General features: G+C 37.0%; 1 protein-coding gene across 5 annotated transcripts in view; it reads right to left on the bottom strand.

The window, feature by feature from the left end:
• Nucleotides 1-12900, bottom strand: part of LOC117423322 (rho guanine nucleotide exchange factor 4-like) — a 165505-nt gene that overhangs the window by 111493 nt on the left and 41112 nt on the right. The window contains exon 1 of one of the 5 annotated variants that reach the window (XM_034928632.2): nucleotides 1358-1599. The exons of the other annotated variants lie outside the window; for them this stretch is intronic. Within the exon in view, the coding sequence (XP_034784523.2) occupies nucleotides 1358-1396 (39 nt within the window). The 5' untranslated portion in view covers nucleotides 1397-1599. Of the gene's footprint in view, nucleotides 1-1357; nucleotides 1600-12900 lie in introns of those variants that run through there. 5 annotated transcript variants of the gene reach the window in all.

Here is a 12900-nt window from a genome sequence, read left to right as displayed (position 1 = left end):
ACGAAGCGCAAGACAACCTATGATATTTCATTAACGCTTTACATTGCGTGGCATAAATTAATATTAAATAGATATGCAATTGATATTAAATTTACATTCAATTATTCCTTGTTACTTTCCATTAACATTTAAGTCAGATTAACTGTATTTTCAATTTACAACATGTAAACAATGGGAAATCATTACATATTTTCAAGGGTAACAAAACATAATATAAATGGACGTGATATGCAATTACATTTTCAATCAACATTTGGTTAACATTTAGCAAGAAACCAGCTATTGCATATTTATTAAATATAAATTTAACATTAATTTAATATGCAATTGCATATCTATTAATATTAATTTATGCCATGCAATATAAAGCGTTACCAATATTTCTTTACACTAATGTAGTACCACATAGCACATTTTAAAATGACACTTTCAGCTTTAAATAGAATTGCACATCAGGGAAGGTTTATAAAATGATGTTGTTAGAAACTACATATTTACATTTAAATGTACACGGAAAAGACTTTTCTATAAATACTGAATAACCTTACACTGCCTAAAAAACTTCAAACTATTAACATAGCTTAATTTATAAAGTAATAACCATCTACAATTTGAACCAGTATACTTTACTTCTAAATTCAAGTAAACAGAAATGTAAATCTCATTTGTTAGGAATTCAAATGTTTACGCCACTATTGAAAGGTTTTACCCAACACACGCAAAACCATGGCAACTAAAAATCAAAGGTAGCATTAGATGAAATGGTCGGATCGCAGATATAAACAATGTATACAACAGATTTGAATTACCTGAATGATCTGCATCTTATTGCATGCTTTCACTGAATGTTTGTATAGTCCGGTTGATCTGACTTGAGCACTATGTGGAATTACTACAAAATTGCAATAAAAACTCCAACCGTTATTAATTAATGAAACACAGATGTGAGGGAAGAAAAAATACTTTCAGTAACCAAAACTGAGCTGTGTGACTCAGAGGGGCAAGCATTAGTATCCACCTTATGCCAGCAGTCTGAGGGGACTGGCAGCAAAAAAAAAAAAAACAAACACAGATTTGAAAAGAAACAATATATAATAAACCCCTTTTCAGATCCAAATACCTGGTCAAATTAACCAGTGTTAACTAGACTAGTGCCATATATAAAACCCACAAAGCTAGAAGTCAAGTAAAATCGGTCTTTTCAAAAAACCTCGGCAGCTCTGGACATTAACGTTGTACAGTCCTTTACAGGAGTAACACATCTTGGCATTCGCCGCTTCAGTTATTGTACAGTCCTGGTCAGTCTAAAACAACTCAACAAAGAAGAAACACACAAGAGAAAGCTGAAATTCCTTACCTGAAAGAAACTCCGGAAAAAATACATAACACTTAACATTTTGAAAGCTTTTGACAGAGCCCCTGCTCTCTCCCTTCAGTTTCTGCAGGCCCTGGGCAAACTGCTGCTTCCCTGCTGTGTCTTTAGTTGCATGCTTACTTGTTGCTATTTTAGACGGTATTAGTTCTGGGGAAAGTGAATGAGCCATGCCAGGAGCTTATGCTAAGGAGTTGCATAGCAATTAGGGCTTATCTGTACACCACTGTACAATAATGCAAACAGGTTGGTTCAGTCGGAGTTTACTAGTGGAGGAGCTGGGCTGTTGCTTTAACTATTTATCTTCTCTTTTAATTACATATCTTGTAAATTCAGAATTTGTTAAAGCAAAAAAGTAAAGAGGGGAGCTGGTGAGGCCATGTTTAACCTGTTTTGCCACTAAAAGGGTATGGTGTGTTTGTAAATTATTCAAAGTACTCGGAAGTACAGTTAAGCACATGCACGCAAGTGTTTTAAAAGGATCTTATTTTTTTTTAAGTTTAGTCAGTTGAGAAAGAGAGAAAAGAAAGAGTTAAGATTGAAAGAGGGAAGGTGGGGGTGGTGGCAGGGGGAACTCTGCATTTTAAACCCTACTTCATACTTTAGTTTTAAGGGCATTTTCAAGCTTTACGCCTTTCTGTTACAAACACAACTATAAAACCTCCAATGTCTTATATCGCCCCCTGCTGGAAAAATAAATATTACAGAAATAGCAGCTGCTGCTTTACAGCATGAGGTAGTGGCCTAACATGTGTTTTGGATTTAATGTAACTGCTCACTCATGTAGCCTTGTTGAGTGTCTTGTTTGTTTAAATTCAAATGTATATGTACTGAAGCTGTGAGCTTCTTCCCTTTGAAATATACTACCACACCAGTGCTTTCATCTGCTATACTTGAACCAGTAAGATGTTACTAAAGATATCAATCATCAATTTCTCACCAAGCCCAGGAAGATGAAAAGGGAACTCTTTTTGTTACTGATATCATTTGACAGTAAACACACAGAGAGCTGACCATTTGTGTGTATACCAAATGAACAATGGATCTGGCAAAATTAAATGATAAAGCATATTGTGCAATGGAGTTTATAGGTGAATAAAAGCCACCACGAGATTGGTGGACAGACAGCGAGGCTGATTTCCTGACTGCCAGTCAAGTTTGATACTTGTTGCCTTGACGACCTAGAATTGCATTCAAAAGTGTCTTTTGATAGGTGCATCTTATTACAGATTTACTACAGATTTACATGCTAATACACTTGTAGGTTTTTTTTGTAAACACATCTATTAAACCCACAGTAAAACCTGTTTATACCAGTTGGGCACCACGAGTTCTGCTCTAAAAAGCCCTTTGTGCGGTAAAAAAAAGTTCACACTCGCTCAAGCCAGGCTAATTGGGCAAATCCCTTCTCAATTAATCAGAGCCGTGGGGCCCAGAGCACTTTATTACCAACTGTCAACATGTTAAGCAACTCCCACAAAGCGTTACCTCCCCACAGCACACACACATCATTACCGCTTCTCTGTGAATATTCAAGTACTGGACTGATTTATTTAAGGTTTGGCTTGCTATTTTATATTTGGATTGTATACCTTTAGATGCTGTTTTTTGCTCTATTTTGTGCACTTTTCACATTATTGTTGATGAAATGAATATTGTTTTGTGGACAGGTATCAAAATGGACTTGATCACAATCGCTATTGTCACGCTTGGCACAAACCTGCGTGTTTTTGTTTTTTTAAAGAATAGCATGGTTGAACTGTTCTCCTTTGTATTCACATCCTGTGTATCTCCTGAAAGGAAACCCAATAAAGGGATACCACGCAGTATATTATCCCTGTTTTAGTTTAATAACCTATAATGTCTATTCTGTACGATTATCTATCGCTGTTTCTGCTTGCTAACTATTGAAGAAGTAAGCAACTACTGTAAGGCTACTTAAGGCTTTTTGTAAGGGAAGGAGGAAGGGTAGAATATTTGTGTTTTGTGCAGTAAAGCTACATTAATATATCTCCCTCTTTTCTTTACAATCAGCCTAAAGAATTTTTCATCTCAAGCAATTTCTGCTGGAATAGTTATTAAAATGGCAAATAATGATCAATACAAAAACAGCCATATTTAATCATACACAGCAGGTTATTAAATAGATAAGAAATTAAACATAATCCCTGTATGCTCTTTAAAAAAAATTATATATATATATATATATATATATATATATATATATATATATATATATATAATTTAAATGCATTGTAAAAAATGTTCTGTATTCTGTTTTTTGGAAAGAAGACAAATGCATACATTTTAGAACAAACATTGCTTGTTCGCCAGTATCGAGTATCAATCATAATTTATAGACATTAGGATACAAAAAGGATATTCACAAAACTCCCTGCAAATAAATAGTGTAAAACCCATCCCACTGTACAGACGTCTGTTTGTGTTTGCACACTGGGATGGTTGTCAGGCAGCAACATCAGCTCTGCAACACTTCATCTAAGTGTCACGCTGGGGTCACTTTCAGCAAATCACTGGTGTGGCCCAAGCATGTAACCTTTGGACGTCAATCCAATCTTGTGCTGACCCTAACTTGTGTATTTGTCTATTTGTCATTTAAAAATAAGGTTACCGCACAAGGTTACCGCACAAGGAGTCACCCAAATATAGCCAATACTGCGTATTTGTGTCATGGACAGTGAAAAAGTCCACACATTTAGAAACATACATGTGTGTGTATCATTTGATTACCAAGGACTAACTAATTAACTAAGTACACATACAAATTGCAAATGGAATTGTATAGCTATAGACCAAGGCCCTAGGCTAATGCATTAACTCAAGGAAAGTAATTACAATATACTGCAGTATGTTCAAGGTTTATGGAAATGTACTGTTATGATTTAAATGGCAAGGACCTTATACAAGTTAATTACAGTAATTTTGCACTGATACATGTACATGTTTTCCCATGCATTCCACACAATTTTATTATGTCTTTAACATAGTTTGCACTTTGCCATGCTTTCACTATGCTGTATTACACTTTGCTATGTTTTTACTATGGTTAACTTTTATAGGTGGGCTCCTATATTCCAAACAACAGAACTGAAGGCAATACACCAAAGCTACCTAAACAATAAACGTACCTCATTTTTAAAAGTAGTCCCCCTTCCTATTAACGCACTGCCGGCAGTGTACTGGCAGTCTCCTGATAGCATTGTTTAACCCCTGAGCCCAAGCTGTTCAGTGTGCTGGTGTATGGATGGCTGCTGGCTACTGACTGGCAATTTTGGACATAGGAGATATTTCACACTCCAGCTAGCCAGAGGGCATAAAAGGGCAAGCTCATCTAGACTGTATTGCCTTGAGCACTTAGAGTCAGCCATCACAAACAGCTAGCTTCACACTATCATTATCATTGCACTAGTGCTGGTGCTTGATAAGAAATGGCCTACTTTGAAAACCTTAAGGTAATTACCTTTCAAAAATACAAACACAATGGCATGAAACTCTGATCTTAGAGGATATTGAGAGATAAATGATTCTGAATTCACCTGACACTAATCGGGTAGTGTAATCACCCTTTACTAACTGGTTACTGTATCTTTTAGTAACATAGCTCTTTAGCACCATCTACTGGTTTGTGTTGAATATATCTTAGATGTGAAGAGGGGGAGATCTGCATAGATGTACCTCGGATGTATCTGGAGGAACGTGGATTAACCAGCGGGCAAAATAATAGAATTCCCTTACTCTGTGATATTTACTGTATGTTACAGAATGGAACTGTAGAACTTGGCTAGGCATGGTCGCATGCATTTACGTGTCTAAATTCTCTGTACTGCCTTCTCCGGCCTAACATCAAACCAGCCTTTCCATCGGTTCAGTAGAAGGATCGAAGAACAGTGCCAGTTCTGAAGACTGTATTATTTAGGGAATACTGTCATCCAGAGAAATACGACACACACACAAAACTTACAAATACATTATGACATGCTGTCAGCATTTTAATACAACAATGTAACTTTGCAATTTGTATTGTCTCCCACCAGAAATCGGAGCTTTATATTTTCAGCGGCACAGATAAGGTTCTAAGCATCTTGGGATCTGCATTAGGTCCTCATGATGTCATCGTACCCTTTATATTGTGTTATAGTAACTTGCATTCCGGGCCAGCTATTTTGAGTGTTCCAGTGGCAGCCACTCAATCAAAATGAATCTTCATTCTTAGGTTTGACTCGCTATGATTTAATGTGTCAAAAATGGTGCTTCCTGTGACCGCTCATTCGGGTGTTACATAACCCCCCACCCCATACACCCTTGTGAGGCTTGGCTGGAGTTTAAAAAGCACACATTTCCTGACTGAGATAAACACTGCAGGCTCTGTTTTTTTAAGCTAGCAGCTTATTCATGTTGCATGTATTTTCCCGGTCCAATATATAAGATTAGAATGCTTACAAAAACTAACTACAAATAATGAATTACCAGAGCTCTTTTTTGTACAGGTTTAAAGGAATAGTCCCTACAGTTTTTAAATGTATTTTTGGTCTGTGTATTTAAATCAATGTTTTTTTATTGGTTTTCCCTGTTTTTCTACCCAATTTGAAATGCCCAATTCCAAAATCCAACTACGTCTCACTTATCGAATTTGTATTTTATTTCACCTTTATTTTGAGATTAAAAATCTCTTTTACAAGTAAGACGTGGCCAAAAAGATGACACATACACTGATGGACAACCTCTGTTCTGGCAATGATAGTGTTAGTGTGAAGCCTTCACGCTCTCAACACAGCTCTAAGACTCATTGAGCTTGTCCTGTTGTGACCCCTGGCTATTCTGGACTGTGAAATATCTCCTGTGTCCAGAATTGCCAGTCAGTAACCAGTAACAGACATTACCAAGCTACTGGAGGCACGGCCTCAGCTTTGGAAGTCTCTTCCTGGATTCATCTGGTGCCTAACCAGTAGGGGTCACTATGGTGCAATGTGGTGAATTATCCCCAGCTGATTTTCCTGCCTAATCCTGCAGCTTCAAAGGACAAAGCAGCGCTCTCTGTGGACTCTGAGCCAAGATTGCATGCTGTGCCACTCTGCTTTAGAGGAGCAGTTGGGAGAGAGAATGACAGAGTGAACATGGGGGGGGGGGCAGGGCTGCAGCTTCAGATATTAAGTTATTAAATGCATTAGAAATGCAAAGCTGAATTAAACAACAGCATGGAGATGAAAAGGATTTTGAAGCGCATTGAAATCTTACAACAGTCATTGTAGACCCCCTCTTCCTTGCCCATACATAAGCCCTACCTTTAATTAGTTTTACATCACAGTCCTCTTCAAATCATTGTGTAGTTGAAGTTGTTTTGGTGCATATTTCAAGCCTGTCATCTATTTAGTGTTACAATCACTTTTCTCCTTGGCTAGAGGAAGCTTGCAGATGCATCATTAGTACGGGAGTTTAGAATGTTCCCCCTGCTCCATGGTGATGGGAAAGAAATATACTCTTATACTTGCTTAATTTAGAGGAACATACACATCATAAAAGATAACTTTCACCATACAGTCACATAAGGATGAGTGATCATGGCACTCACTCATGTCGCTTTACAAACTGTAATATAAATCCAGCTTTTATTTCGAGATCAATATGACGAACTGCTGGGCTCAGCTCAAGGAATTAATTTGGCTAAATCAAGGCACTGCATTCCTGAATCCACCAGCAATTCAAGTTCATACAACATTGGATTCTAGTTTTTCTAAATAAACTGTGTATAATTATACAGAGCCTAATTGGACTTATATAGTACTTGTTTTTTTACACCTGACAACCAAATAATATATTTATTTTGTTGTTGCAATTTTAACTCTTCCTCCATCAGTAACTCTTGATGCCACAATTAGCAAATCATAAGTTAAATGTATATAGTACTGTACAGTATATATATATAATATATTAAACAAAGACAGTAATAATGCAACACATCTACAACAGTACTTATTGTAATTTGGAGTATGTTCATAAATGCTCTATTTTTAAGAGTTACAGAAGTCTGAGTTTTTTAAGTGCAATAACACTTGAGATCATTGCGACAGCTGTGGGAATTCCATTTGCCTTTTCAGCAGCACCATTTGATCAGATCTTTGCAATAGATGGCATCGTGTTCAATCCGAAGTGATCAATTCTCCAGCAGATATCCAGTACAAGTATGGCACTGGATCACTGGATGAACTTGAAGTGCCTGCATCTGTGAGATAGGCCTACTGCTATAGAACTACAATTTGCAGTTTTGCAGTTACTCCAATGTCTAAAAACATTTTCCAGTATTCTATTTACTAAATTTATTTTGTAACTTACTGACAAGAATGCTTATATAATGTAATGCTGATAACTGTTCCCCCACCCATAACTCTACAAGTCTGAAACTGATGACACACAACTTCCACACTCTGTATATCAAATCCCATTCATCAGTTTTTCAAAGTTACTTTTGGCTGCATCAGCCACATGATACTACTCATTAATCATATAAAGTGCAGATGTAGCAAAGTCCATGGAAAATGTAGTTGCAATGCATCTTAAATCTTTTACAAATAAAAGAAACATGTTTATAACAATTGAAAAAAAAGTTTTGACACAAGGCATGATGAGACTAATCTAATATTGGACCAAGCCATTCATGAGATCTTCTGACCTAGTATTTTATTTATTTACATTTAAAAAAAACACAATAATAAAGGATGGAGCTGGGATGAAATGTTAATTAATTCTGTTTCCGCTTTAATGGCTGTACTGTGGGAGCTGTCAACCACTGTGCTTGTTTGGACCCACCCAGATCCCTCATGATGGGCCCCACTTGCACTGGCTGTCTAGTGCCTGCGTGCCCTGTCTCGTCTGCTGTTGATGTTGCCAGCAGAATACCAACATGTAGGCCCTATTTTTGTTCAGACAAAGCTCCTTGAGATTTGTACAGCATGCAGATCCTGTTAGTGTGGGTGTCCGTAACAAAAGTTGCCTAATTTCTTTCTACAGAATATAATTTGGCAGAACAAAGGCGTTTTTTAGTGACTTGGTTAAAAGCTATGGGGTATTTCTGCTGCTGCGTGTGTGTCTGGGTATCTTCTGTTAATAAATACAGAAAAGTGTAGCCTTTTCTGCATCTTAAGACCTGCTGCCCTTATTAAAAGTGTAAGAAAGCAAAGTGAAAGCATTGCAAAGCATATACAGCACAAGCATTGTAAAGCCCAGAGAGGTATGGTAAAGCAATAACGTGACAAACCATGGTAAACTATGGTCAATGTATAGTATGACCATGGGGAAAGCATAGGGAAACAGCAAAATGAATGTGCAAATTTACTGTGGTATCTAATGGGGAGTCCAACCCTCTTGCCCTATAAAACAGATTACAGAACAGCATCAGATGAAATGTTACCAAGCATAAATGCTACTTGATCAGGATGAACTCTTTTGTTTTAGAAATACTAAACAGAGTTAATGATAATGTCTTGAGGGCTGTTTTTAGAAATCTAATATTCTGGGAATGTTTTTTTTTAAACCTAAAGGACTACACATGTATGTGGCATTTAGACTAAGACTTTCCAGCAGAGGTCTAACATGGCTCTCAAACCACAGTTGGCTGAGAGCATATTACAAACTGGGGAATCATTTTGGGCTGTATCAACAACTGTCCATGTTTATCCTAGGAATACCTTCAAATGATTGATGCAAGCCAGAGGAATTCACCTAAAAAAAATCCAGCTGTGGCACTGACTGACAGCATACAGGTTGAACCCCTGTGTGAAATGATCTCTTTGACTAGTAGTGGCATTCTGTGATTACCGAGTTAGGCACATCGCAGAGCTACTATCATTTCTGTTTGGGTGTGAGGTCAGGGCTTTAGATAAGAGGGCAGACAAATCCACACAGTCTAGTATTGAACGACTCAATACGATTTTTTTTTTTTTTAAATGTAAACGACAATGACGTAACACATGATACATTTTCCAGGATGATTTTATGCATTTACAGTCGCCTCTTGCTAATCCAAACTCAGAAACCTTTACTGATCGTAAACCCGTACCACACGGAACGTGCCTTGTCTATTTTCTGTTATGTCTTTGATAATTCAATTGAATCCAAAATCAGTAATAAGCAATAGGCATGCATTTCATTATTGCATTAATTGAAAACTGTATTTTTACAGCTAACCTGATGTAATTTAATTTCATTAATAGCTGTTTTCATATAGGTCTGTACCATTAACAACAACTGCAGGGAGCTGTACAATGTTTTCCTTGCCCATGTCATACCATTTGTCCTGACCTACTGCTTGATAAACATTACTGTAAATCTAACTGATACCACGTGGTTACTGCTAATTATATACATTTTTCTACATTTCTAACATATCTGGATATTTACATTCAGCAAATATGTAATTTTCTCATCCAACCAAAATAATGTAGTCAGTATGGACACAACATCCTGAAACAAATATGTATGTACATTTTCATTAAAATCAGAAGCGCATTTCTCAAGATACAGCCTTGAATATTTAATCTTAGAGGCCTTAGCACAGAACTTAGTGCCTATTAAACACTTAGTGACCATCATGACCTATATAAACAGGATGTGGAATAACGTCTTGTAACGAATGCCCATGCAAAGTGTAATTAAATACAGGCAAATGGATCCCAGCCCTCATTAGCTCTAGAAATGAGAAGCAGGAATCCAGGATTTCTAGGTCACTGTGAGCTGGATTAAGACAACCGCAAGAACTTTAGACCATAAACTACAGTACAACTAAATATTATAATTAAATTCCGATTCAAAGGAAATATATGATGTCAATATTCTAAAACTACAGTATCCTAAAGAACCTAAAGCTCCCTGTTACAGCATTTAAAGCAAGCAGGCTGCAGAATTCAGAATCTGCATGCAAACTGCAAAAGGAACAGTGCAGGGTTTTTCCATGTCTGGAAAGGAAAACAGGTCAGCAGTTAGTTTAGTGTTTTAGTACTAAACGTTTATCCATTAACTTTTAAATTAAATGTATTTAGTATTCATTTGCTTTGTTGTTACTTTATCACTTTATTATTGTATTTAGTACTGGAGTTTAATTACACCATTTCTGAATGATGGTTTTACTATCATTGTACCATGGTGTGGTTCAGAGGACAAGAGCAAGGGCTTCTCGTCCTGTTAATCTTCTAACAGCTTGCTATTTTCAACCTCTCTTTTTCCCCCACCATCCCTCCCCATCATCATCTCCCTCTGAGGGGCAGACGAAGCTCAGCACCCCGCTGTGGCGGCTCAGCCTCACCTCCTCATGGGCTCTCTCAGCAAGATGGAGGGGGACCCCCAGCCAATCCATACAAACCACTCAAATACTAAACCCTTCACAGCACAATCATATCTGAATTTCCACAGACATCGCTCCTGTCCAGTGAATGGATTTCTTTTCACTGCTACAGCCCACCGATCAACCAAGAGGACCCTAGAAGATTCCCACAGTAAAATCTTAGCAAAGTGTAATAAAGCATGTTAAAGCACAGATAAGTATAGTAAAGCATATTTAAAAACATCTCAAACCATGGTAAACTATGGTAAATACATAGTATAAACTTTGCTTCATCATACTTCCAGTTTCTTTTCTTTTTTTATCATACAGTATTTTACCTTAATCTTTTGTGGTTTATCATGCTTGCACTTGGGTTTCCCAATGCTGTTGCAATGATTGGACAATGATTTACAACACTTTGCTCTGTTTTTATCTTGTTATACCACAGTAAACTACTACACTCTTAATGAGCCTTTAGGTAAGAGGAGTAGCTCACTTGTAAGTCAAAGAAGGAAAGCTATATTGCCAAAACATCTACAGCTCATCTAATTCCCTTTCCCAATTTTAAGCACGGAATAAACTAAACCCACTCCTTACTATGTAGTTTCCCCTTGCAGAAAAAAATAAGCAAAAGCCCATTTGGATACCAAAGCACAGCAGAAACACTGTAGCAGACCACAGTACTGAAAGCTAAGGTAACAAATTGAACTTGGAGCAAATATTGTGCAGGTCCTGATGCTGTAGCACACTGGTGTTGAATAAACTCTATTGTACTGCACTGTATTACCAGTGTATTGTGTATTGGTTCAAACTATTGTCCCTTGTGGTACCCTTTCCCAGTACACAGCAATTGCACTGCCATTGACTATAATTGATAACCATCCAATGCAGAAAGCATATTACAGTATTGTTCTATACAGGGGAAATTATATACCTACAGTAATAAGTTTCCTACATTGGTTAAAGAGCCAATCCCAGAACCGGGTTATAATAAACATGGGTGGTTGCAGGGATGGCAATAAGGCTACCAATACATAGCAGCCTAGTCCATTCCAGGTTTTACTATGAGCTTATTTAACTACCAACTATTGGTACCATGTTCCAAAGTGGCTTATTGAGCAGACAGTAAAACCTGGACTGGCTAAAACTGCTATGCAATGGGAGTTTGGTAAACTACACCTTTCAAGTCTTATTATTTTTATTTGAAACCAAGTAATTTTTAAGGGAATTCATATTGAAAAAGTTTTGGATGAAGCACATTTTTATCTGACTACAAAAAAGAATACACTCGAACCATATTTGTAGTCACAGTCTTAACAAATTTAAAACCACAAATAAAATGCCACTTACTATAAATCTGTTAGATGTAACGCAGGTGCTTGGTGTCCAATGAACTGTTGATGTCTTACCTCTTTTTTTAGTGTTATTCTTCTTTAAATCAAAATGCAAACTGCCCAAGTTATCAGCTCACTGAAAAGACCTGTCAGTAATGCACTGAAATGGCTTACTCTAACAGGTGGGCATTTACCCTCACTGAGGATTATTGTTTGGTGTGACATTTAGTTCACTCCTATAAAATAAATGCATTAAGGACTGTTGAGAAAATGAGAACACTTGTGAATGTTATTAATCATTAGCATTGCATTCAATAGACATTCTGTCTGCATGTGTCACTCATTTGAGCGAGGTCTAGGGTTTGTTAAATGTATAGTGTAGCATCATGTGCTTTTCTCTGAAAGTGGATTCGCCTGCTCTTTTGTTTTAAGTGCTAAGCTCTTGTGGTTTATTGTTGTTAGCTGGCAGAACTACTTGAATACATTATTTTCCTGCAGCAGAGTGTATTATTCTCTTTCTTCTTCTTGTTCCCCTTTTCCTTTCTTTAATGTGATAAACAGGAACAGAACCAGACAAAAGAAAATGTTATCTGCCTGATCATGCCGGTTGAGTTTTTAATAAACAGATAACAATAGTTTTTTTTTTTTGTTTTTTTTTAAATGGCTTGGCAATAGTATTTGGGAATGAACTTTAATGTTCTGCCACAGATCATGACCAGTTGCTCTGTACAGCTGTCTCTCTGCTGCATGACCAGTCTCTTGTGAGCACTGCTAATCATCAGCTGATCTCTGCATATTAAACTACAAGGGCTTCATGAAAAACAAACAAAACCCACCTGTGGTGTGTACAAGATTGTGTA

The sequence above is a fragment of the Acipenser ruthenus genome, chromosome 17 (genome assembly GCF_902713425.1).
Source record: "Acipenser ruthenus chromosome 17, fAciRut3.2 maternal haplotype, whole genome shotgun sequence".
NCBI classification, from domain to species: domain Eukaryota; kingdom Metazoa; phylum Chordata; class Actinopteri; order Acipenseriformes; family Acipenseridae; genus Acipenser; species Acipenser ruthenus.
The sequence above is the reverse complement of the archived record's forward strand: the minus strand, read 5'-3'. Positions and strand labels throughout refer to the sequence as shown.